Source organism: Eurytemora carolleeae, unplaced genomic scaffold (assembly GCF_000591075.1).
Source record: "Eurytemora carolleeae unplaced genomic scaffold, Eaff_2.0 scaffold419, whole genome shotgun sequence".
NCBI classification, from domain to species: domain Eukaryota; kingdom Metazoa; phylum Arthropoda; class Copepoda; order Calanoida; family Temoridae; genus Eurytemora; species Eurytemora carolleeae.
The window spans coordinates 228,406-252,107 of record NW_019396476.1 but is presented as its reverse complement, the minus strand read 5'-3'; the positions used below and the strand labels follow the sequence as shown (position 1 = coordinate 252,107).

The 23,702-nt window shown below is 34.4% G+C and overlaps 4 protein-coding genes and 1 long non-coding RNA gene across 6 annotated transcripts in view; 2 read left to right on the top strand and 3 right to left on the bottom strand.

The window, feature by feature from the left end:
- The window catches only part of LOC111703962 (protein msta), a gene marked incomplete in the record, with an annotated part of 6,687 nt that extends 4,606 nt beyond the window's left edge, over positions 1-2,081 (bottom strand). Inside the window, 3 exon segments of the mRNA XM_023476059.1 lie at positions 734-777; positions 998-1,073; positions 1,875-2,081. Coding sequence (XP_023331827.1) covers positions 734-777; positions 998-1,073; positions 1,875-2,068 — 314 coding nt within the window.
- Positions 2,082-5,126: 3,045 nt separating this feature from the next.
- On the bottom strand, positions 5,127-11,208 carry LOC111703981 (uncharacterized). 2 transcript variants are annotated; one of them, XM_023476082.1, is made up of 5 exons: positions 11,108-11,208; positions 10,103-10,191; positions 9,448-9,660; positions 7,302-7,458; positions 5,127-6,067 (listed from the first exon to the last, which is right to left on the bottom strand). In XM_023476082.1, exons 1-5 carry the CDS (start codon positions 11,183-11,185, stop codon positions 5,861-5,863), a joined length of 744 nt encoding a protein of 247 aa, XP_023331850.1. In that variant the 5' UTR covers positions 11,186-11,208; the 3' UTR covers positions 5,127-5,860. The 2 variants fall into 2 exon arrangements, with proteins under 2 accessions (XP_023331850.1, XP_023331852.1); XM_023476084.1 differs by lacking the exon at positions 11,108-11,208 and adding an exon at positions 10,998-11,091.
- Positions 11,209-11,907: 699 nt separating this feature from the next.
- LOC111703980 (uncharacterized) lies at positions 11,908-15,009 on the bottom strand. The gene is made up of 4 exons (XR_002765724.1): positions 14,644-15,009; positions 14,478-14,574; positions 12,492-12,581; positions 11,908-11,988 (listed from the first exon to the last, which is right to left on the bottom strand). It is a non-coding gene; the product is annotated as an uncharacterized LOC111703980 (long non-coding RNA).
- A 2,426-nt stretch (positions 15,010-17,435) lies between these two features.
- Positions 17,436-20,879, top strand: LOC111703990 (uncharacterized protein KIAA0754). The gene is made up of 4 exons (XM_023476092.1): positions 17,436-17,674; positions 18,685-19,099; positions 19,479-20,340; positions 20,595-20,879. Exons 2-4 carry the CDS (start codon positions 18,708-18,710, stop codon positions 20,877-20,879), a joined length of 1,539 nt encoding a protein of 512 aa, XP_023331860.1. The 5' UTR covers positions 17,436-17,674; positions 18,685-18,707.
- Positions 20,591-23,702, top strand: part of LOC111703989 (uncharacterized) — a 7,174-nt gene continuing 4,062 nt past the window's right edge. Inside the window, exons 1-5 of the mRNA XM_023476091.1 lie at positions 20,591-20,870; positions 21,292-21,351; positions 21,913-22,001; positions 22,843-22,906; positions 23,219-23,658. Coding sequence (XP_023331859.1) covers positions 21,307-21,351; positions 21,913-22,001; positions 22,843-22,906; positions 23,219-23,658 — 638 coding nt within the window. The 5' untranslated portion in view covers positions 20,591-20,870; positions 21,292-21,306. The remainder of the gene's footprint in view (positions 20,871-21,291; positions 21,352-21,912; positions 22,002-22,842; positions 22,907-23,218; positions 23,659-23,702) is intronic.

Here is a 23,702-nt window from a genome sequence, read left to right as displayed (position 1 = left end):
GGGGGGGGGGGGGGGTTAGCACCCGTTGGGGCCTAAAAAGCCACTGAAATTCATAAATTTTACCGGTCCAGGGGGGGCCGAGCCCCCATAGCCCCCCTCCCCTGAATACGTCTATGAAAGTGATGTATTGTACTTTACATTGATTTAATTATGATTTTCAATACGTCCTGCATTAGATTTCAGTTTTACGAATTCTTTTGAAATTTTATGATCATTTTAAAAAATACACTTTTTCAAAAATAGAGAATTTTAATTTCACGGAAAATAGATTGAGGATAATATCTATATACTCGAATTTGTATCTGTAAAAATATTGTTATGGCTATAATATCCCAATGATCTAAACCAACTGAAAATCTCTCTGTTAAAAGATGGTTAAAAGCATATATTTGGGCGCTTTCTGCAAATCAATAATATATTGTAAAGAATCACAACACAATTTCAAGGTTAAGTAAAGTTGACCACTTGTTACATTCTTATTACTAAAATAAAATCTAAAAGAAAGCATCTGCACATTTTAGAAAACACGAAGCAAATCAGAATTAGTTTAGGTTTTGTTGACTTAATATGTTGTAAACAAATGCAATTTCATCAAGGTATAAAATTCTCGTGAATAGTTAATTCATCTTAATATACAACAAATGAGAGAGTACATTGTAAAAAAAGCAGTCAATAAAAGTCAGTATAAAATTTGTTTATTTTTGAAAAACATTTTGTTTACAATAATTTTTACCTTTTAGCCGTAAGAAATCTTCCGACATTAGAATCAGAGTTTATCTAATAAAAAACAATAATATTAATAACAATGAGAAGAAGAAGAAGAAGAAGAAGAAGAAGAAGAAGAAGAAGAAGAAGAAGAAGAAGAAGAAGAAGAAGAAGAAGAAGAAGAAGAAAAAGAAGAAGAAGAAGAAGAAGAAGAAGAAGAAAAAGAAGAAGAAGAAGAAGAAGAAGAAGAAGAAGAAGAAGAAGAAGAAGAAGAAGAAGAAGAAGAGTATACCTGGAAAGGTGCACAAGCTCCATGAAGTTCATGAAATGAACCATGGTCCAAGGAACAAGACCAAGAGTCTTCACATCTGAAATTATGACAAAATAAACAATTAAAATAAAATATTTATTAAAATCTTCTTTAATATTAGAAAATAAGTTAATGACAAAATTTTGTATGAAAGATAGATTCTACGAAAAGGTTTTTTAATGTGCATATTGCAGATATGTTACAGTTACACCTGCATACAGTTGTGCAGGAATAAAAAACAGTCTTTTAACACAATTACAAATCTAATAACAATATTATTTTGGTTTGCAGTGCTATGCATATTATGCATGTAGACATTTTCTCTTTAATCGAAAGGTTCTAGCCTTAAAGATTATATTGGTCCAGAGCTTCAGCAGATATAAATTTATCATGACTTGAAATTTCGGTGCTAATGCTCTCCAAAGACGATCTGAAGTTCGTCACAAAATTCCCATGTGAACTGGTTCACTCTGGATGTTATCTTGAAAGAACAAATGTTGCGTTGATACCCTTTCTAATTATATGCATATAACTATTTTTAAACCTTTAACTGTTTGAATTGGATTTACATGATACTTTTAAACAATTTTTATCTGTTTTAACAATTAATAAATCTTTATTAAAATTTCTGAATATAGAGATAATTTTGAATTTTAATTTCTAATACTGTACAATGTTTAAATCTTTTAAATCTTTTTGTTAAAGTATTGATAGTTGTATTAAATAACATATTTAAAGATGGAAAAGTAAGACCTGAACAAAATTGGGTACTGTGCTCCTCTTTAGATAGAGGTCCACTTAATATTTCGTCAATAGTCCTTTTAAGATTTAGAAGTTCTAAATATGAAAATAATTTTACCTAGAGCACTTGAACTTTGCTTCCCTAGGACACATATCACACTTATTTATAACATTATTCTCGTTACAGTCCAGAGCATAAGACTCGTCGTGTTTTAAACCAGGATAAGAAGAAGAAAAGTCATCTTTTGATGACTTAAAATCCATCTCCTCTAACTCAAATTTTTCAGAATTTAGGTGTGATGAAACCTCCATGTTTAGTATAGAGCAGTGTATAGGTGACTGCTTTCTTTCTTAGGGAATAGACAACTTGGGGGCATGGGGGCATGGGAGGGGGAAAGTATTAAGGGAGGGGGAAAGGTATGCTATGTGGGGTTGTGAAGGTGTAGGGGGATTTAAATATAAGATTTACTGTATACACCTGCTCTATGAACACATGTGTAATATAGATGAATACGAAGATATACTTTTAAAGAACATAAAGAGAGAAGACAGGGCTAGAGACTTTATAAATTACTCGACTATTTTTAGTGAAAATACTTTTCACGTAACCCTTTCTTCTTCAATATCACCAAATCCTTACTCCTCCTACATCTCCCTCCTCTATTCATACTCCTCCGTTCCCTCCCAAAATCCTTACTCGTCCCCCTTCTCCCTCTTACTCCTTCCCTTTCTCCCTCTTACTCCTTCCCCATCTCCCTCTTATTCCTTCTTCCTCTTACTCCTTCCCCTTCTCCCTCTTATTCCTTCCCTTCTCCCTCTTACTCCTTCCCCTTCTCCCTCTTATTCCTTCCCTTTCTCCCTCTTACTCCTTCCCTTTCTCCCTCTTACTCCTTCCCCATCTCCCTCTTATTCCTTCTTCCTCTTACTCCTTCCCCTTCTCCTTCTTATTCCTTCCCTTCTCCCTCTTACTCCTTCCCTCTATCCATCAAATGTTCTATTCATCAAATGTCCTATTAATCAAATGTCCTATCCATCAAATGTTCTATTCATTAAATGTTCTATTCATCAAATGTTCTATCCATCAAATGTTCTATCCATCAAATGTTCTATCCATCAAATTTTCTATTCATCAAATGTTCTATTCATCAAATGTTCTATCCATCAAATGTTCTATCCATCAAATGTTCTATTCATCAAATGTCCTATTCATCAAATGTTCTATCCATCAAATGTTCTATTCATCAAATGTTCTATTAATCAAGTGTCCTATCCAACAAATGTTCTATCCATCAAATGTTCTATCCATCAAATGTTCTATCCATCAAATGTCCTATTCATCAAGTGTCCTATTCAACAAATGTTCTATCCATCAAATGTTCTATCCATCAAATGTTCTATCCATTAAATGTTCTATTCATCAAATGTTCTATCCATCAAATGTTCTATCCATCAAATGTCCTATCCATCAAATATTCTATCCATAAAATGTTCTATTCATCAAATGTCCTATTAATCAAATGTCCTATTAATCAAATGTCCTATCCATCAAATGTTCTATCCATCAAATGTTCTATCCATCAAATGTTCTATTCATCAAATGTCCTATTAATCAAATGTCCTATCCATCAAATGTTCTATCCATCAAATGTTCTATCCATCAAATGTTCTATCCATCAAATGTTCTATTCATCAAATGCCCTATCCATCAAATGTTCTATCCATCAAATGTTCTATCCATCAAATGTCCTATCCAACAAATGTCCTATCCAACAAATGTCCTATCCAACAAATGTCCTATCCAACAAATGTCCTATCCAACAAATGCCCTATCCATCAAATGTTCTATTCATCAAATGTTCTATTCATTCAATGTTCTATTCATCAAATGTTCTATCTATGAAATATTCTATGAAATTATATTTTATGAAATGGTAAATCCGAATACAATTCTACAAATAAAATTTTTTTTACTGTTTTATTTATTTGGTTTTTATCATATACACTTAACAATCACTAAAATACAAACATTTTCTGCATAGCATTTTTGAAAGGCAAAATTTTTAACAACAAAAAAGGTTCATAAAAGGATAAATTAAGACACTTTTTGTAATGACAAAATATTTTTTTAATAAGCTTTTGGATTGTGCTTTTAGGTTAATGTTAAAATTTCTACTAAAGCATTAATTCTGATTTTTTCAAACATAATGAATTTTTAATCCTCAAAAATTTATTGGGTCCGGGATCTGAAAATAATTTACAAAAATATTTACTTTTAATTATTCCATTTTGTCTAAATTTATTTGCACCTACATAAATTAGAATGCAATTGCTTTGCTTACAAACAAACTAAATCATAAAGATATTCTAACAAAATCCAAATATCAAGTATATTTATGTTAAATACAGTGCTCGGCGATTTTATTAATAAAATGAAGACAACTTTTTTATTTAAGTTTTGATTAATAACAAGCTTTTTTAGAATTACAAGTTTACAAGGAAACAAAGGAAAGCTTCTCATTGTTTACATGTTTATGCGTATCCATGCTGTTTAACAGCTATGGATATAAATCAAAGTTGAGATCGATAGTTATCTTCATTGTATTGATATATGTGACGACGACTGTAGAAAATCATTGTTTGTTTCATTTTTATGTTAAAAACAATCAGAACAATTAAACTTTTAGAGCTCCGAACTTTTCTAAAGTTAATCTATTCCAAAAACCACTTAATCCGTATCCTTCATTATTTAATATATTAAGTTAAATCTTTGTGGATATATGTGACTAAAAGATCAAAGGATTAAGTACTTAACACTGGCCTCATATTGAAAGTTTCCATTGTAGATATCGAGATTAGGCGCCTGCAGTGGAAAAAGGTAAATATTTTTTTATAAACTATAAAAGCAAAATCTTGACTACAGTTTCAGGTAAACCGGTTTGTAAAATGTAAACAGTACAATGATGCAAAATCAGCATTCAGCAGTGTACGACTCACTGTACAGACATTTTATCAAGGAGATATTGAATAGAAGGAGGGGGCGATAGGGTTTCCGTACACTTTGCTGTGACGTTTTTGGACTGCTGAAGAACTAGTTTTTGCGTAACAACAATAATAAAGATTGTAAACAATAACACTAATGATAAACAGACATCTGGCATCTCTGGCGTATTTATAAAGGGGGGGGGGACAGGATAACCTTGAATTTGATTAAAAATGTCGCTGTAATAAGGTCCTTTTCGTATAAAACTAAAATCCTTAACTTTTTAATCTTTTTTAACAAGATAATACTACTTTCACAGTTTACTAACTCATGTTTGTTTACATTAGATCGGCTGCCTTTGTTATTGTTGTTACGCAAAAACTAGTTCTTCAGCAGTCCAAATACGTCACAGCAAAGTGTACGGAAACCCTATCGCCCCCTCCTTCTATTCAATATCTCCTTGCATTTTATGAACTTAAATACAACAATGTACATTGAACACAATGAAAAAATATTATATTAAAATGCACTGATGTAAATTATAGGACTTGTACTATGCAATGTAAAGAAGTACACTAATATATATTTTGATGTTCCGTACTCATAGGGTACCGGACAGCAGTAAATGTATAAGTAACTCATCCTGTACACAGCAGAACAGTGAAATAGTGTATAGTTTGAGGATATACGTACTCCTCCTCCTATGCACAGCAGAGTGTAGTACAGCAGTACAGTGTGCTAGTGTATAGTTAGAGGCTAAATTGACTCCTCCTGTCCACAGCATAGTACCGCATTGTAGTGTACTCCTCCTGTGCATACCAGAGTATAGTACAGCAGTACAGTGTAATAGTGTATACTTAATATACTCCTCCAGTGCACATCAGAGTATAGTTCAGCAGTACATGGTGTACTAATGTATAGTTAGAGGATATATAATCCTCCTGTGCACAGCAGAGTATAGTACAGAAGTACATGGTGTACTAATGTATAGTTAGAGGATAAATGTACTCCTCCTGTGCACAGCAGAGTATAGTACAACAGTACATGGTGTACTAATGTATAGTTAGAGGATAAATGTACTTCTCCTGTGCACAGCAGAGTATAGTACAACAGTACATGTTGTACTAATGTATAGTTAGAGGATAAATGTACTCCTCCTGTGCACAGCAGAGTATAGTACAACAGTACAGTGCAGTGAATGCTGTAGATGAGATGAACCCTGCCAGGATTGCTGGAAAGATGTAATCGTTAATGAAGACCCTGGGTAGGATGGTCAGGTGGATCAGGGGAGAGTAGATCTGGGAGAAATTCAACATTATCCACAATAGGGCCTGAAAAAGTGTTTAATCATAAGCGTGAAAGTAGTATATTTGTTCCTTCTTTTTGTGCCCGTTAGGACAGTGAATCAACCTTATTCATTTATTTGATGTTGTTAGCAAGCAACCTGTTTTACCAGTATTATGTGTATTTGATGTTGTTAGCAATCAACCTGTTTTACCAGTATTATGTGTATTTGATGTTGTTAGCAATCAACCTGTTTTACCAATATTATGTGTATTTGATGTTGTTAGCAATCAACCTGTTTTACAAATATTATGTGTATTTGATGTTGTTAGCAATCAACCTGTTTTACCAATATTATGTGTATTTGATGTTGTTAGCAAGCAACCCGTTTTACCAATATTATGTGTATTTGATGTTGTTAGCAATCAACCTGTTTTACCAATATTCAACCTGTTTTACCAATATTATGTGTATTTGATGTTGTTAGCAAGCAACCTGTTTTACCAATATTATGTGCATTTGATGTTGTTAGCAATCAACCTGTTTTACCAATAACTTAAAAATAACTGTAATGGGAACACTGCACAATTTCTGTGGTTCTTGGACTTTAAAAGATTTTGGTTTCTAACAGTCGTCTTCCAATTCTACTGATTTATGGGTCCCAATGTATTTATAAAAGGCCCTGTAACGTGTAAGCGGAGTTTCTAGTGACCCCTTCGTGCAAAGATGGCAATGCAAGAATTCACAACCCTTAAAACCAATTATCAGATCAATATTGAGAAAATATTGTTGTTATTCTAGGTTTTCAAGTGTTTTTTTCTGAACATTCCTACATGAAATTACATTGAATAATGCATTTTTACTGTACTGTTACGTAACAGAACAGTAAAAATACGCAATTCAATTTTGTAGATAAAACCAAGGTACTAATGCAAGGAAAGTTATTTCAGAGGTGTTCGCATTTTTTGTACTGCAGTGTACTGTCTTTGGGTGGAAAAGTAAACACAAGACGGATTCCACAGCCTGACATGAAACCCATTTTCAAAAAAATTCCACCCAGAGAGAACTGGTTTCAATATGTACGCAGAGTATACACAACCGCAATTAACTTTCCTTGCATTAGTACCTTGGAAAAAACGCATCAGAAAATCATCATTTTTTAAGATAAAAATCATGGATACTAATTTATGCTTGATAAGACAAAGCTTTTAAGGATAAATCAGACTTTTCCAACTTGACATGAAGGGTCACTTATGCTTACAGTCCCTTTAAGTCCCTTACCAGTGATACTCCTAGGACGAAAGCTCCGAATATAAGATGAAGAGCAAGATAGCGTTTACTTCGTTCTCGGAGGATCTCCACCTGCTCCGGACTCCGTTCACTATATCTAACCTCGTCGCTTACATAGCCTAGAGGTTGGAACTTGGGATTCCGACACCTACAATATACAATATATATCCTACAATATACAATATATATCCTACAATATTCATACAATATTTATCCTACAATATACATACAATATTTATCCTACAATATACATACAAGGTGTCCCAATAAACATGGGAATTCAGTGACGAATTCAATATCGTCTTTGTTATGAATTAGCATTGTAATACCTGATTTAAGAGACATAATATTATTATGTCTGCTAGAGTTTATTTGATGAAAACGGTAAATGGCTGTCAAGATGTGTTTGTGATGTCTTTGTAAGACGAACAGTGAAGACGGACAAGTTTACTCTGTTTGTATACTGTAATTTTCTTGTTTTACTAAGTACAACCGTATTTGTATACTGTAATTTCCTTGTTTTACTAAGTACAACCGTATGCAGAAACAAATTGTAAACATAGCACATGAATATCTTACGGATTACAGCTTTCTGAGTAGGTATCACTATATTAAATCAAAGAATTATTTGAAAAGACGATTTCGAATTCGTCACTGAATTCCCATGTTTATTGGGACACCCTGTACAATACATATCCTACAATATACAATATATATTCCTGCAATATATATATCCTACAATATACATACAAAATATATATATCCTACAATATACATACAATATATATATAAAATATATATTCCTATAATGCTCAAGGAATAATAATTGTCTTAAAAAATGTTTTACAAAGTGAATATTTGCAGATTATCTTTCTTCCATCTCATGATCTGAGATTTTGACCATTTGATTTAAAATAATTTTTGTTTGTTTATTTTCTTGTGGTTTTTAACATCTACTTTTTTTACTCTACAGAGGTTTGGTCCATCACCATCACCGAAATTTATATTAAAGGGTGGTCGCCAAAAAACCTGTCTTTTTAGTTTTAGGTCTTTAAACCATTGCAAATTGAACAAACTTAATCTTAAAATCGGCAATGAATTTAGCACATGCAACAGGGAAGAGATTGAAACATTTCTCGATAAATTCTGATTTCAAACATGCCCTCACGAGCCATTTATAATGCTGTACTTCATGATACCCTGCTGTCAGCTAAGGGATCTTTTTAATAATTCGGTTTAAGTGTTCCAATTCTCATCAGAACCAATAAAAAATTAAACACAAATAAGCAGAGAACAATATAGTTGATTAATTCCTACAGGCTATAGAATAAGAACAACTACCCAGGGGACCAAGAAAAGAAGAAAAAATACGAATTAAAGGAAGAGAATCTAGAGATTATTTAAAAACGTTGCTCTGCAGTACAACTGCATTACTTCTTAAACAGGTTCCTTTACAGGCATAATGTAAAACTAAAAAATATTTAAATTTGATCAGAAAAGATCAATTTATTAAAATATGATCAACACTGATTTTTGATTTCTGTTTATCAAGAAATAGTAAATAATGGTGTGGGTTGGTCTTTTAGCCATTTTAAAGTCATTTTTTAAAGAATATATGAAGAATTCTTGTCAAAAGGTTTGATGAACCGGATGATCCATTGCTGAGATTACTTTTATGATCCCGCAAATTCCATGGATTTGCTGGCAGCTGGGATATACAGAAAATTGAGCTTTGACCAGCTTGCGCTTTATCAGAATGCATGATGGAATGTTTCATTTTCTTACTTAGTCCATGTACATAGTAGAAGGCCCAAAAAGTAAAAAGACAGGTTTTTTGGCGAGCATCCCTTATATTCCCAATTCCCTTCAACTGTAAATCATTTAATAAACCTTGAAAAGACTGTATTCAAGGCATAAGACTAAATTTATCCTTGGGATCGTTATACCCTTACTTAAGTCTTTACAATCTCATCCTTTTTGGGTAACCCTGTCTCTGATTGCTAGTTAGAATTATAGAAAGTAGATAATCTAGCAAATTTCATATTTTGACATATCAAAGGTCTACGAAATCAGATTTCAAAGACATAAGGTCCAGAGACAGTTAGAGTTTAATTAAAAAAAATCAAAATGATCCAACCTATTAAATCCTGCTGGAGCCAGGAGGCTGGAAACTCCGTAGACGAGGCTGCGAGGAAGGTCGAGGCCGAGGATCTTGAAGGAGAGGATGTTTAGAATGAGGATGATGAGGATTGGGATGATGGTGTACTGCTGGTAGAAGATGAGGAGGAGGGAGAGGGCGAGAGCTCGGTAAAGAATGGCGGAGGTATAAAAAGGCACAGCAACAACTAGTCTTAAATATCATATTATATTTATATAAAATTATATTTATATAAAATTATATCATATTATATTTTATAGCATAAATTCAATGCCAAGTTTTATAATTTCAACTATTTGTAGACTAAGTTGAACCATTTTTTTGTTTGCCGGTACAAGTATATGAGAAGTGGCTCAATTTAGTCTCAGTAGTTCAACTATACTTCTCGTTAAATTTGATCCCATGGTAGAGGAAATTCATTAGTGAAGAGGGATAGTTGAACTAGGTGTATAAGTTTGTTCTTCAACCCAGTAAATCTACACTTAAACTGGTAGTTAAACCAGCTTTGAGTCTAGTTCAAACAACTCTTTCTTTTCATAAACCGCTGTAACTCATTGGTACTGACTGATTAATACAAAAAATCAAACTTCTTTAAATAAAGTTTACACAAACAAATGAATAATGAAAAAGTTACCTCCAAATAGAACTTGATTTTTTCTCACATTCGTTAAAATAAACGATGGTTTGAATCAGAGAGATGACTGAGAAAAAGAGACTGTAAACCTACATATTAAATTTTATTAGTTTGACCCAATTGTTTTAATAGAAAGTTCTATTTTGCTATCTCAGAAAGATTTGGTGCAGATTTTTACTTACAATTTTTTGCGGATTTTTTTAATACCTATTTTTTTTCATCTGTAGATTTTTACGGGAAAAAAATAGAAAAACAAATTTTTACAGAACTAAAACAGTTTCGCTGATTTAAAAAATGTTCCCTTTATTTCAAAATATTTTAAACTTGGGGAATGCGGCGGGGGTGGGGGCCGGGGGACTGTTTTCATACTATTGACATTAGTGATCAGAGAAAGGTTTCAAGGGTACCGTTGTGAATTAGGCATTCCCATACTTAAATGGCGTGTCACTTTAAAGGGAGTGTTCGCGGAAAAAAGAGATTATCGGCTTTTGGCGAAAAATCATCGATGGTGATCGCTACCATGAATCTTACTTCTATTTTTCCGGCTATAAGAAGAAAATTGTTAAACGCGACTCTTACCGAAGAAGTAGCGTTTATAAAAATTCAGAAAGTTGCAACAATTTATTTCCAAACCAATCATTCAGATATTACAACCTATTCATCGATAATTTTTCGACGCATTCGTAAATTGTTTTATATTGTATAATGTTTTTGTTTAAATTTTTTTTTTAAATACAATGCACTTAAAACGCGGAGGATGTCCAGCTTGTTCAATAATATTACCTGTATAAGCCTCCAATACCATCTAGCAGGGTGTCCAGCTTGTTGTATAATATTACCTGTATAAGCCTCCAATACCATCTAGCAGGGCGTTCAGCTTGTTCACTAATATTACCTGTATAAGCCCCCAATACCATCTATTAGGGTGTTCAGCTTGTTCAATAATATTACCTGTATAAGCCCCCAATACCATCTATGGGTGTTCAGCTTGTTTAATAATATTACCTGTATAAGCCCCCAATACCATCTAGCAGGGTGTTCAGCTTGTTGAATAATATTACCTGTATAAGCCCCCAATACCATCTAGCAGGGTGTTCAGCTTGTTGAATAATATTACCTGTATAAGCCCCCAATACCATCTAGCAGGGTGTTCANTTTAATTAAATGATTATATGGAACTCTTTAAAACTGTTCCCGCATATTCATGGCTATTTATTTATTTTCGCAATTACTGAAATTTACGTAATATAGTATAAAACTCATTGAAAAATTGTCAAGACGACATTTGATAAATTCTTCCGATGTATTCGTTATTAAGGGTTTCACTGTATAAGATTAAAGGGACTGTAATCGTTATTTCAAGGACCCTTTCCTGCAAAATTGGCCATATTCACAGCGTTACCCTTAAAACCTTTCTCTGATCAAGTGTGAATTAGATTTCTATGTTTTTAATTTTGAATTTTGACTTGAACATTTCTATTACAAAAAAATCATATCAGAATTATCAGAATTTAATAATTTTCTAGCGAATAAACGATAACGTCTTTTATATTATAAATAAGGTAAAGGTTTAAAGATACCTTTGTGAATCGGTCATTACCATCTTTGCAAGGACCGGGACACTGGAAGTGACTAACAGTCCCTTTAACTGAGATTGCTATTTAACCCCGAAAATTAATCAGGGTTCGGACAAATAATAAAAAATCTTTATGTCCAGGGCTGCAAAAACGTATATAAAGAAACTCGAAAGGTTAAACCTAAAAATGGCAAAATCCAGCGACACTTCAAACTCGGCCTGGTTGTACCTGGAGAGAATATAAAGGTTCAAAATGATTTGACCCGCAGCTGTTATAAATCCTTCTAGGCTCCTCAAATACATCCCTTCCCTACAAACACAATCGAGTAAAGGGAGTGACCGCGTAGACATGGTAGCTAAACTGAGAGTGAGTATTGTAGAGAATTTTTTTGGATTCATTTGAGACCTATAAGACGTTTTTACTTTAAACAATACATGCACTCTTAGCTCAACTACTATGTCTACGCGGTCACTCCCTTTAATTATACTAATTTTTACTTCTCGTTTACTGTTAAAACAAGTAAAATATGAGAATGCAATAATAACGAGAAAGCAAAGTGAGGAAACATATTATAAAGAGCGCATATTGGATACGTTACATTCCGCCGTAAACTCCAGTTCATTTAGAATTGTGGAATACCGTGCCGACTTTCATACAGCTATGGCAAGTCGTACTGTATAAGTACAGACTATAGACGGCAAAACGGAACAGTACACCAACTGCATTATCTCCACTTTATGAGATTACTCTAATTCTAACAAACAGCTAAATATGAGAGCTTTATCAAATAATTCTTTTTATTTGGTATTTACCTTTTACATGTCAAATGACAGGTCCCCAGCAGCATCATGATTACAGTAAATATAGGGTAGATGAATAGATATAACCAGTCAGCAGCATTCCTATAATACAGTGAATACAGGATAGATGAATAGATACTGTAGTATTTCTATAATACAGAGAATACAGGATAGATAAATAGATACAGTAGTATTCCTATAATACAGTGAATATAGGGTTGATGAATAGATTTAACCAGTCAGCAGCATTCCCATAATACAGTGAATACAGGATAGATGAATAGATATAACCAGTCAGCAGCATTCCTATAATACAGTGAATACAGGATAGATGAATAGATATAACCAGTCAGCAACATTCCTATAATACAGTGAATATAGGGTAGATGAATAGATATAATCAGTCAGCAGCATTCCTATAATACAGTGAATACAGGATAGATGAATAGATATAACCAGTCAGCAGCATTCCTATAATACAATGAATATAGGATAGATGAATAGATATAACCAGTCAGCAGCATTCCTATAATACAATGAATTAGATGAATAGATATAACCAGTCAGCAGCATTCCTATAATACAATGAATATAGGATAGATGAATAAATATAACCAGTCAGCAGCATTCCTATAAATAAATATAATACAATGAATATAGGGTAGATGAATAGATATAACAAGTCAGTAGCATTCCTATAATACAATGAATATAGGATAGATGAATAGATATAACTAGTCAGCAGCATTCCTATAATACAGTGAATACAGCATAGATGAATAGATATAACCAATCAGCAGCATTCCTATAATACAGTGAATATAGGGTAGATGAATAGATATAACCAGTCAGCAGCATTCCTATAATACAGTGAATACGGGATAGATGAATAGATATAACCAGTCAGCAGCATTCCTTTAATACAGTGAATATAGGATAGATGAATAGACATAACCAGTCAGCAGCATTCCTATAATACAGTGAATACAGGATAGATGAATAGATATAACCAGTCAGCAGCATTCCTATAATACAATGAATATAGGGTAGATGAATAGATATAACCAGTCAGCAGCATTCCTTAATACAGTGAATATAGGATAGATGAATAGATATAACCAGTCAGCAGCATTCCTTAATACAGTGAATACGGGATAGATGAATAGATATAACCAGTCAGCAGCATTCCTATAATACAGTAAATATAGGATAGATGAATAGACATAACCAGTCAGCAGCATTCCTATAATACAGTGAATACAGGATAGATAAATTGATATAACCAGTAAGCAGCATTCCTATAATACAGTGAATACGGGATAGATGAAGAGATATAACCAGTCAGCAGCATTCCTTTAATACAGTGAATACGGGATAGATGAATAGATATAACCAGTCAGCAGTATTCCTATAATACAGTGAATACGGGATAGATGAATAGATACAGTAGTATTACTATAATACAGAGAATACAGGATAGATAAATAGATACAGTAGTATTCCTATAATACAGTGAATATAGGATATATGAATAGATACAGTAGTATTCCTATAATACAGTGAATACAGGATAGATGAATAGATATAACCAGTCAGCAGCATTCCTATAATACAGATAATACAGGATAGATGAATAGATACAGTATTCCTATAATACAGAGAATACAGGATAGATAAATAGATACAGTAGTATTCCTATAATACAGTGAATACAGAATAGATGAATAGATACTGTAGTATTCCTATAATACAGAGAATACAGGATAGATGAATAGATACAGTAGTATTCCTATAATACAGTGAATACAGGATAGATGAATAGATACTGTAGTATTCCTATAATACAGTGAATACATGATAGATAAATAGATACAGTAGTATTCCTATAATACAGTGAATACAGGCTAGAAACATACAGTGCACGATTAACTGCATGAAATACACTGCTTAACCTTCTTAAAGAAGGAATAAGAAGTTTAGTTTTTTTGCTTCACTAACCTTCCACAAACTCCCTCGTAAAGACAGCATTTATATATCTCTGCTAGAACTGCTATAATACCAGGAGCCGCCACTAACAATAACATCAGTAGTCCATCTAAAAAGCAGTATTTTTATTTTCTTTTCTATTTTAAATTAAATTTTAAAAGTAGTTCCTGAAACTTACATTCCGGATGATCATTAAGGATCAGTTCTACTCCGCATGCAATATCCGTAAATACATCCAGTATAAATAGTAGGACCAGGAGAACCGTCCCAACCCCACCCATCCTGCTCCAACTACTCAATCTATATACTGAGAAATAAATTCTCGTCAAATTCTTATTTAAACATCTTATCCTAAAAATGTTTAAATAAATTAAACAATATCTTATTATATTTCTGTTTTTTGCTAATTCTAAATAATTTAAGTATTTTTGCATTCACAATTTCACAGTGTTTAGATTCACTTTTAATGGTATATGTAATAGATACATAACTTGCAAAGTTCACTCTCTTTGTTTATATATAATATATCTACAGCCATACACCACTGTTTATATTTAACTATAAGAATGATACTGCACTGGAGTGTAAAGTGGTATACTGGAAGCCGGTACTGTAAACTGTTCTTTCCTAGGAGGGGGAGCGGGAGGGGGTGCGCTCGATATTTTCGATCGATATTTAGCGTCCCAATGTTTCATAAATCAGATCCATCAATCATTAATTTGTACGTTTCTGTCATGTTTCATGAAAATCAGCTTTTTCATTATATGTAATAAAACAGTTAGTGTCGTAGACCTTTGAGATTTCAAACTATATATTTTGTCAGATCTAATAGTCTAAATTTTGTATAAGAAAGGTTTGCAATTACACAATTAGGTTGCACAGAGATAGGAATTAGAAAATTTGAGTTTGTGGCAAAAACTCAATTCCTTTTTTAAGTTAACTCTAATATATGCTTGAATGGCTGAAAGGGTAAAATAAATAGGGAAGTAACAAAAATAAAGATTGAAATTATAATAAAGGTTACAATGGATGTTATTATTCTGTATTCTAATTTGCAAGTTTATTTTAGTAAACTCAAACCATTTGGTAAACTTTTTCTGAAAAATGTGCAGATATCTTTTTCAACGTATACGTCATCTTTTTAGAAAACAGACACATTTTCTTTGCAATTCAGTGAAATTAACTAGGTTTTAAGGATTACATAAGTAAGAAAGTTACAAAAGGAAAAGATAGAAATTAATGGAAAGAGCTATAATGCAAGTTTATTAATTAGTAAACTGCAATTAATTTCAACACAGATTTTTTAAACTGAAATTTTTTATTATAGAGCAATTTCTTTTTTAATATATATATGCCATCTTTTTAGAAAATACCTTTTCTCATTGGACTGCAGGCAGCAATTCAATGATATTAACTCAAATAGGCTTAAAGGATTACATAAGTAAGAAAGTTACAAAAAGCAAGATAGAAATTAATGGGAAGAATTATAATGCAAGTTTGTTTTCAATACTAACAATATTATTGTTACAAAATTGTCTTCTATAATTTTCAAATAAAACCTAGAGTGACCCTCCGTATAAACAAATGCCAATGCTCAAGTTACAACGGTACCCTTAAACGCTTTGTCTGTTTAACTATGTATAGATATTCATGTTTTTTCTTTAAACTGTTTATTTTCATTTGGTTCTCTGCATAGGTGACTTGCGCATTTCTTGCTTATGAAGCAATGGAGCAAGTTAAACACTTTTTGAATCATGAAAACTGCAATTAATTTCAATACACAGATTTTTTTTAGACTGAATTTTTTATAATAATGCAATTTTCTAAAGACTGTGCAGATATATTTTTCAATATATATATATGCCATCTTTTTAGAAAGCACCTTTTTATAAGGGGTCTACAGGCAGAGGCTGCAATTTAATGAAATTTATTAAAATAGATCTAAAGGATTGAATTAAGTAGGAAAGTTACAAAAAATAGATATAGAAATTAATGCGAAGAGTTAATGGGTGTTATTCTTTTTCCAAACTAAAAGTTTTTTATTCAAATGCATTTGTTTTTGAAACTGCAATCTTCTTAGTAAAATGCAATTTTCTGAAAACTGTGAAGTTATATTTTTCAACGAATATGCCATTTAAAAGAAAATTAAACTATCATCTTTTTTTAGAATTTAAGGCTGAAATAAGAATATTCAAGTAACATAAAGAAAAGATAGGGAAGGGAAGGTAGGGAAGGGAAGAGAAGGTAGGGAAGGTGAGTTAGGAAAGATATAGGGAAAATAAGGCAGGGAAGGGAAGGTATGGAAGGTAAGGTATGGAAGGTAAGGTAAGGAAGGTAAGGTCGGGAAGGTAAGGTAGGGAAGGGAAGGTAGGGAAGGGAAGGTAGGGAGGTGAAGGTATAGGAAGGAAGGATAGGTAGGGAAGGTAGAGAAGGTAGGAAAGGTATAGGGAAAATAAGGCAAGGAAGGGAAGGTAGGGAAGGTAAGGTAGGGGAGGGAAGTTAGGGAAGTGAAGGTATAGGAAGGGAAAGATAGGAAAGGTGGTAATTAAGGGAAGGTGGAAAGGAAAGGTAGGGAAGGTAAGGATGGGATGGTAGGAAAGGGAAAGGTAGGTTGAAGGGTATACCGGGACGGGAAGCAAGGGAAGGGGCTGGTACTGGTAGCTATGGAAAGGGATTGAACAGTTTAGGGAAAGAGGGTGGTGATATTGGGAATATTGGGACACCGGCCTGTTTTTTGATTGTTGTAGAGTAAAAATAAAATCTCTATCACCGCCCTGATTATCCGAGGAAATTATTTTTTTTTATTTTTTTCGGAGAATTTCCGTTTTTATTTTTATTTTTCCTTCCTTTAAAGCTGTCATGAGATTTAAGGGAGTTAAGCTGTCGAAACAGCTGCTTCAGCTGCCCCCAAACCAAACCAAATTCTCCAACGATATGGCGGCTTTACCCTTGTGTGTGTCCATCATAACTCAAATCCGAGAAAACCTAAATCCCCGCGTAAAATAATTTAATTTTATTTTGTATCCTTCTAATCTACTTGTAGCTACATGTCATGCATTTATTCCAGATAAAACCTGGGATTTTCCTTAAATCGAGACACGAAGATTTCGTGAATTGGTCGACATGGTCGACGGCTGAGATATCACTGGAATTTGGAATAACTTAACTGAATTAATATAATATCGGCTGATAACGACTCAACTCTAAAGGTAGCAGTTTCTCTAATTGAAGGTTAAATTTTTCCCAGTAATAAATTAAAATCATGGGGGTCCTTCGTAGTATACGATTTTTGGACACCCCTCCTCCCCCCCCTCATATCAATTTTGTACATGACCACTTTTTCAATAATTTTCAACAAAATTGGCTAGGGGGCCGAGCGCTGCAGCCACATGGTCAATTACATCCATGTCTGACATATAAGATCCATGTACAAATTGTTATGAGGGGGAGGGGGGGGTTCAAAAATCGTATATTAGAATTATCCCGAGCGCTGCGGATAGAACAGGCTAGGGGGCCGTGTGCTGCGGCCACTTGTCAATTATATCCATGTCTTACATATAAGTTCCATATTCAAATTTGATAGAAGGGGGGTGGGGGAGGGAGGAGGGGGGGTCCTAAAATCGTATACTATGAAATTACCCAAAATTATCTATTAATATATAATATATCATGTATTTCAACCAACGATATATTTAAATATTTATAATTTGACAATCTCAGAGTTTAATCCGTTATTTACTTGACTTACGATTTGTTTACCCACCGCCCCTTCATTCAATTTTGTACATTTAGCTCATGGTTACCGAAGTTGGACATGTGGCCGCAGCACCCGGCTCCCTGGCATATCCGAGCCTGTCTTAGCTGTTTCGCTCGACCCACTAGCCTGTCTTAGCTGTTTCGCTCGACCAACTAGCCTGTCCTAGCTGTTTCGCTCGACCAACTAGCCTGTCCTAGCCGCAGCACTCGGACAAAAAATTGTCTAACCTTACCCTGAATTAATACAAAATAAATCAAAAATCGTTTAATATGACAGTCTGTATTTTCTGCATATTAGACCCCCCTATCCCCATGGTGCTTGGCCTTAAAGCTGTCCTATTTGTTGCCCCCACCCCCCCCCCCCCCCCTCCTATCCACAGCTTTCCTATAACCATGACTAGCTATTAAAAAAAAAGAATTTTAATTGCTATTAAAACTATCGTTTTGACATTGAATATTCTAGCTAGAGAACCCTGAATTAGAGTCATGGAGGAGAGCGTAGAAGAGTCGGAGTCCTCAATTCTCCAGTCCAGTGGTCCACGGGGTCCACGGGGTAGACGGGGTGGACGGAGAAGGACCGAGGAACATGTAGATTTGACGGATTCTTCTCCGCAGAAAGATTTGGACGAAACAATTGAAAAAGAAGTTGGGATGACAAGAGGAGGAAGTGGTATGACAAGAGGAGGGCTTGGGATGACTAGAGGTGGAAGTGGGATGACAAGAGGAGCAAGAGGGATGAGAGGAGGTAGTGGTAGAGGGAGGAGAGGAGGAGGGAGGTTGATCAGACCGTTTTATATAGATTTAATGGATTTAACAACTCATTCAAGAGTTGGAGTTGCAGCCAAGATACTCTTAACTAGGCCAGAGTTAATGCAGGGGTAAATATGAAAATAAAATAATTTATTGTCAGGGGCTCACACATTGGGTGATATGGGGGCTAATCCCCCCTGCTGGAAAGTAAAAACTGTGTTTTGACAGGGGGAATTGTCATGTCAGATTACACCTGTACAAATTCCTGAATACTCCCCTGTCAATCGAATTTTGTATATCATTGTTGTCGATTTTTTTTTCGATCCCTGTTTTCACTTTTCATTCTTCTTCCCATTTTTCTTGCAAAATTTGTCTTACTTTTAAATTTTGAATTTTTTTCTTTTTTCTGTTTGATTTAAATACAAATACTTGAGCTGAAATTTGTCTGAAAATTAGAAGTCGGAATATCATGTTTTGAGCAATAGTTGTATTTGTATTTTTTTTTAGGTTATCTATTCCACTGGGAGGAATAGATTTGGATAGCTTCGATAGGTTTACAGTAAAATCGATTGTCCATTCTCCATACAGTCCTAATGCTTTAACCAGTCCTACCACTGCTTTAACCAGTCCTGCCGCTCCTACCAGTCCAACTGCTTCAGCCAGTCCTACTGCTTCAGCCAGTCCTACTGCTTCAGCCAATCCTGCCGCTCCAACCAGTCCTGCTGCTCTAGCCACTCCCTCAACTCCAACCAGTCCTGCTGCTCCTACCAGTCCTACTGCTCCAGACACTCCCTCAACTCCAACCAGTCCTGCCGCTCCCGATAGTCCTTTCAGTCCTACTGCTAGAACCAGAAATATAGCTGCAACCAGAAATGCAGCTAGCCTTGCTAACCCCACCAGCCCTACTGCTGCTTCTGTTAATACTGATGCTGCTCCATCAATCTGGGCTGCTCCAATTAACTCCTTAATGCAAGAAGCGTCTGTTAATAGTCCAGATACTTCTTATAACGAAGGGGAGGTTTTAAATGATTTCTGTGATGTTATAACTTCCATAGGTTCTAATAAACTTTCCTCTAAAGTTGTAGAACCTGAGGTAACACCAACAGTAAAGCCTGCCAGGGGTCGCGGACGGCCCAAAAAAGCTAAACCTTTTAAAGACGATATATCAGCAATGCTAGCCACCTCGCAGGAAATCAAGATTTCTAAAGATATCGTCATCTGTCGCTCCGGGTCTCAAGGGAGTTCTAGTGCAACCTCGGAACCTCGGCCTCAAGACCTGGACAGACTTAGAATAAAGAATATGGAGGCTTTGTCCTCAAGCCTTAAGCAAGGATTGAAGGCTAATATTGAAACAAACCCTCCATTTAAGGTAACAAATAAGAAAAATAGGAGATTGAAAATAAGAATCAAATTTTAGCGTAATAAAAATGGGAGAATCAAATAGGGCGATAAATACTTGCGTCCTGATTAAATTTTTTTGTTCTCTTACCCTCTCCTCTTGCTCAAAGCAGAATTATTTTATCTTTAACATATTAAACTCTTAAAAATATTGTTACCCAAATCCTCAACCAGAAGTTTCTTAAGAAGAATGATATCGAACATGCTTACATTTCAAATATTTAGACTCCCTCTGTGAGACTTCCGGTTACCCCTGGAGCAGTGATTCCTAGTGTTCCTGAAGCAGGGGTTCCTAATACCCTAGGAGGAGGGGTTTTTGGTAACCCTGGAGGAGGGGTTCCTGGTACTCCTGGAGTAGGAATTCCTAGTACCCCTGGAGGAGGGGTTCCTGGTACTCCTGGAAAATTGACACCTGGACCTGGAGAAAAAACTTCGATCCATGAAAACTTTGGAAGAACTATATCTAAACCTTCCAAAAGTTCTGATTCTGTTTCTCATCTGGTAATTTAATAATATTTTAAAAATAAATTTTCTTTCCATTTAAAGAGAATCGCAATGAGTTTTATTCGCTGTACTTCAGAAAATAAATGAATCTTTAGATAAAAATTATCTTAAGGGTAAATAAACTTGCCCTTTATGTCAAATTTCTCATTTTCTTCTCTAGCAGATCGAAAATAGTTCGTCAAATAATATACTTCTGTGATTATTTTATAATTTATAAAATATTATAAACTAGCTGAATTGCGTTGCCCGTGGAATTTAAAAAACGCGTATAAAAAACTTCATATAAAAACAATTTTTTTTCCCTCCCAGGGTATTTATGGATGTCTTAAAAAATGTCAGCTTTGGTCCATCCTTTTAGCCAGCTATAGCCAACTTATATATTTCAGCGAACAGCTTTATTACAGAGATATTTATTTAGAAAATTACTGCTAGTATGTTGCCTGGTATATCGTCAGCAACATTCAACTCATCAGATGAGGCGAGTGAAATTGTAATTGTCAAAATGACTGTGTCCCTCCATGAAAAAATGACAATGCCCGATTTACAACAGTACCCTTCAACCTGTGAATGATCAATTATGTGAAAGATATTGTCGTTAAAAATTCCTAAATGTTTTCCTTCAGTTCTCCTGCGCAAGTCACTTTGGTCAAGAACCTACAATTGAAAATAATCAGTTTTCAACATTATAAACATTGTTCACTGTTCAATATTTGACCCTGACCCCTATTCAGTTTTTCTCTGACCTTTGTTCAGCATTTAACCCTAACCTCTCTGTTCAGTATTTAACCCTGACCTCTCTGTTCAGTATTTAACCCTGACCTCTCTGTTCAGTATTTAACCCTGACCTCTCTGGTTAGTATTTAACCCTAACCTCTCTGTTCAGTGTTTAACCCTAACCTATCTGTACAGTATTTAACCCTTATCTCTCTGTTCAGTATTTAACCCTTATCTCTCTGTTCAGTGTTTAACCCTGACCTCTCTGTTTAGTATTTGACCCTAACCTCTCTGTTCAGTGTTTAACCCTAACCTCTCTGTTCAGTGTTTAACCCTAACCCTAAAGGATGGTGGACTGCTCCAGGCTAGTCCTACATCAAGTTCACGGTGGTTCTCAATTCCTCTTATTGGAAAGTAAGAAAATATTTCTAGATAAATAACAATTACGTAATTTTTTAACTAATGATAAAAATGCTGGATTTAGTTTTGATTCTTAAATTAATGATTTTATCTTTTTTTTAAAGATCTAAATATTTATTTTGTAGCAGAGATTAAGATATTACAATTGTATTACAAGTTTACAACTTTCTACTTCCTTCAGAGTTGACATCACACCTCTGTTTCTTCTCCTTCTCCTGTTGACGGGTCGAGAAACTCTAGAAAATGAGAAAAATTCTTCTCCATCTTTAGTCCACAGGTTAAGCTTGATATCCAGTCCTAGATCCAATCCTTCCCTATACAACTCCAAGAGTTTATGTGTAATTCTCATTGTTTGTGTTTCAAACTCCCCGCCATAGCAACAGCTAGCTGGGTCAGCTGGTTTCAGGCTAGGAGAGAGAGAGTCACAGAGATGTGGTGTTGCTAGCAGGGTTAGGGGGAGACTGATTTTATCAGTAAATAGTTTGATGATGGGAAAATAAGAGGTTTTTAATGAAAGAATACTTTGATTGGCAGATATCTATATTTTCTTGAAAAATCTTTTCGTTCCCACAATATCAAACCCTTTAGGAAGTTTTGAAAACCATTTTGGTTTTATCGGTGAAATTGGGAAATATTTTGGATTTATTGGACAACAAATAAGTTCTTTAGATTGTAAAATCATTTTTCATTTTGTTTGTTTTGAAATAATTTCATTAGTTAATTGATTGATCAATCATTGATTTTTTTATGATTAATGAATTTATTTGATAATTAATTTACTAATTAATTAGTTGATTGATTGTATGTTTATTTACAAAAAAAAATATAACTTCAGATTTCTGTATTACAACTTGAATTCGAACCAGATTTGCGATTCTCTACCAGAACTTGTACAAGAGGTAGGATTAATTTTTCTTTGTATGTTACATACACCCAAAAATCAATAGACAATTGAAAGAGTACATCATACATTCTTAAATAGACTTTTACAAGCTGATACAGTTAAGATAAACTCTGAGACTGTGTGTTCAAGACGTAAGATAGACTCTTTGACATCGTACAACAGACTTTTAACAGCTACTAAATACTCTTTGCTGTGCAAAGAAGACGGTAGACAGCGTACAACAGACTCTGAGACAGTGTATACAAGACGTTAGACTGTGTACAATTGGCACTAAAAAAATTATTAACAGTAATTTTTGTATACAAAGGAAAATCTGGAAGAAACAAAGGAAGACGAGCCGAGAATATTAGTACCCTCTTCCCTTGCTTCAAGGGTACCTGGACCCAATGTGTCTGCTGCTAGAACACGTGGACCCAACTCTGCTTCACGGTTTCCGGGAGAGAAAGTGAAACCTCGACCCAGCAAGACCGTAATCTGCGGTGTGCCTAGCTGTATGGGGATCGTTAATCTGAGTGAGTTCGACGCGCATTGTAAATCTACACACGCTAATCTTGAAACAAAAGATCGTAATTTTTACGAGATTCCTGTTCAATCCAAACAATCGGAGCCAACGGATCCCCATGATATAGGACCTCGAAGATCAGGGCGTAAACTTCGGCGCAACGTGACGAAACCAAAAGCTGCTCGTCCAGCGAGCAATCTTATTCAGTTTTTCGAATCATTTATTCCAGAAGAGTTGAAAAACAGGTTGGTCTTTTAATATAAAAAATAGGGGTCGAGGGGGGGGGGGG

Excerpts from the sequence above, each read along its gene's own strand:
- LOC111703990 (XM_023476092.1), top strand. The coding sequence starts at position 18,708 with ATGGAGGAGAGCGTAGAAGAGTCGGAGTCCTCAATTCTCCAGTCCAGT. Across the intron at positions 19,100-19,478 it reads AGGCCAGAGTTAATGCAGGG|GTTATCTATTCCACTGGGAG; the intron begins GTAAATATGAAA and ends ATTTTTTTTTAG. Across the intron at positions 20,341-20,594 it reads AAACAAACCCTCCATTTAAG|ACTCCCTCTGTGAGACTTCC; the intron begins GTAACAAATAAG and ends TCAAATATTTAG.
- LOC111703981 (XM_023476082.1), bottom strand. The coding sequence starts at position 11,185 with ATGGTATTGGGGGCTTATACAGGTAATATTATTCAACAAGCTGAACAC. Across the intron at positions 10,192-11,107 it reads GGTATTGGGGGCTTATACAG|GTTTACAGTCTCTTTTTCTC; the intron begins GTAATATTATTA and ends TTTAATATGTAG. Across the intron at positions 9,661-10,102 it reads AAATCAAGTTCTATTTGGAG|ACTAGTTGTTGCTGTGCCTT; the intron begins GTAACTTTTTCA and ends ATGATATTTAAG.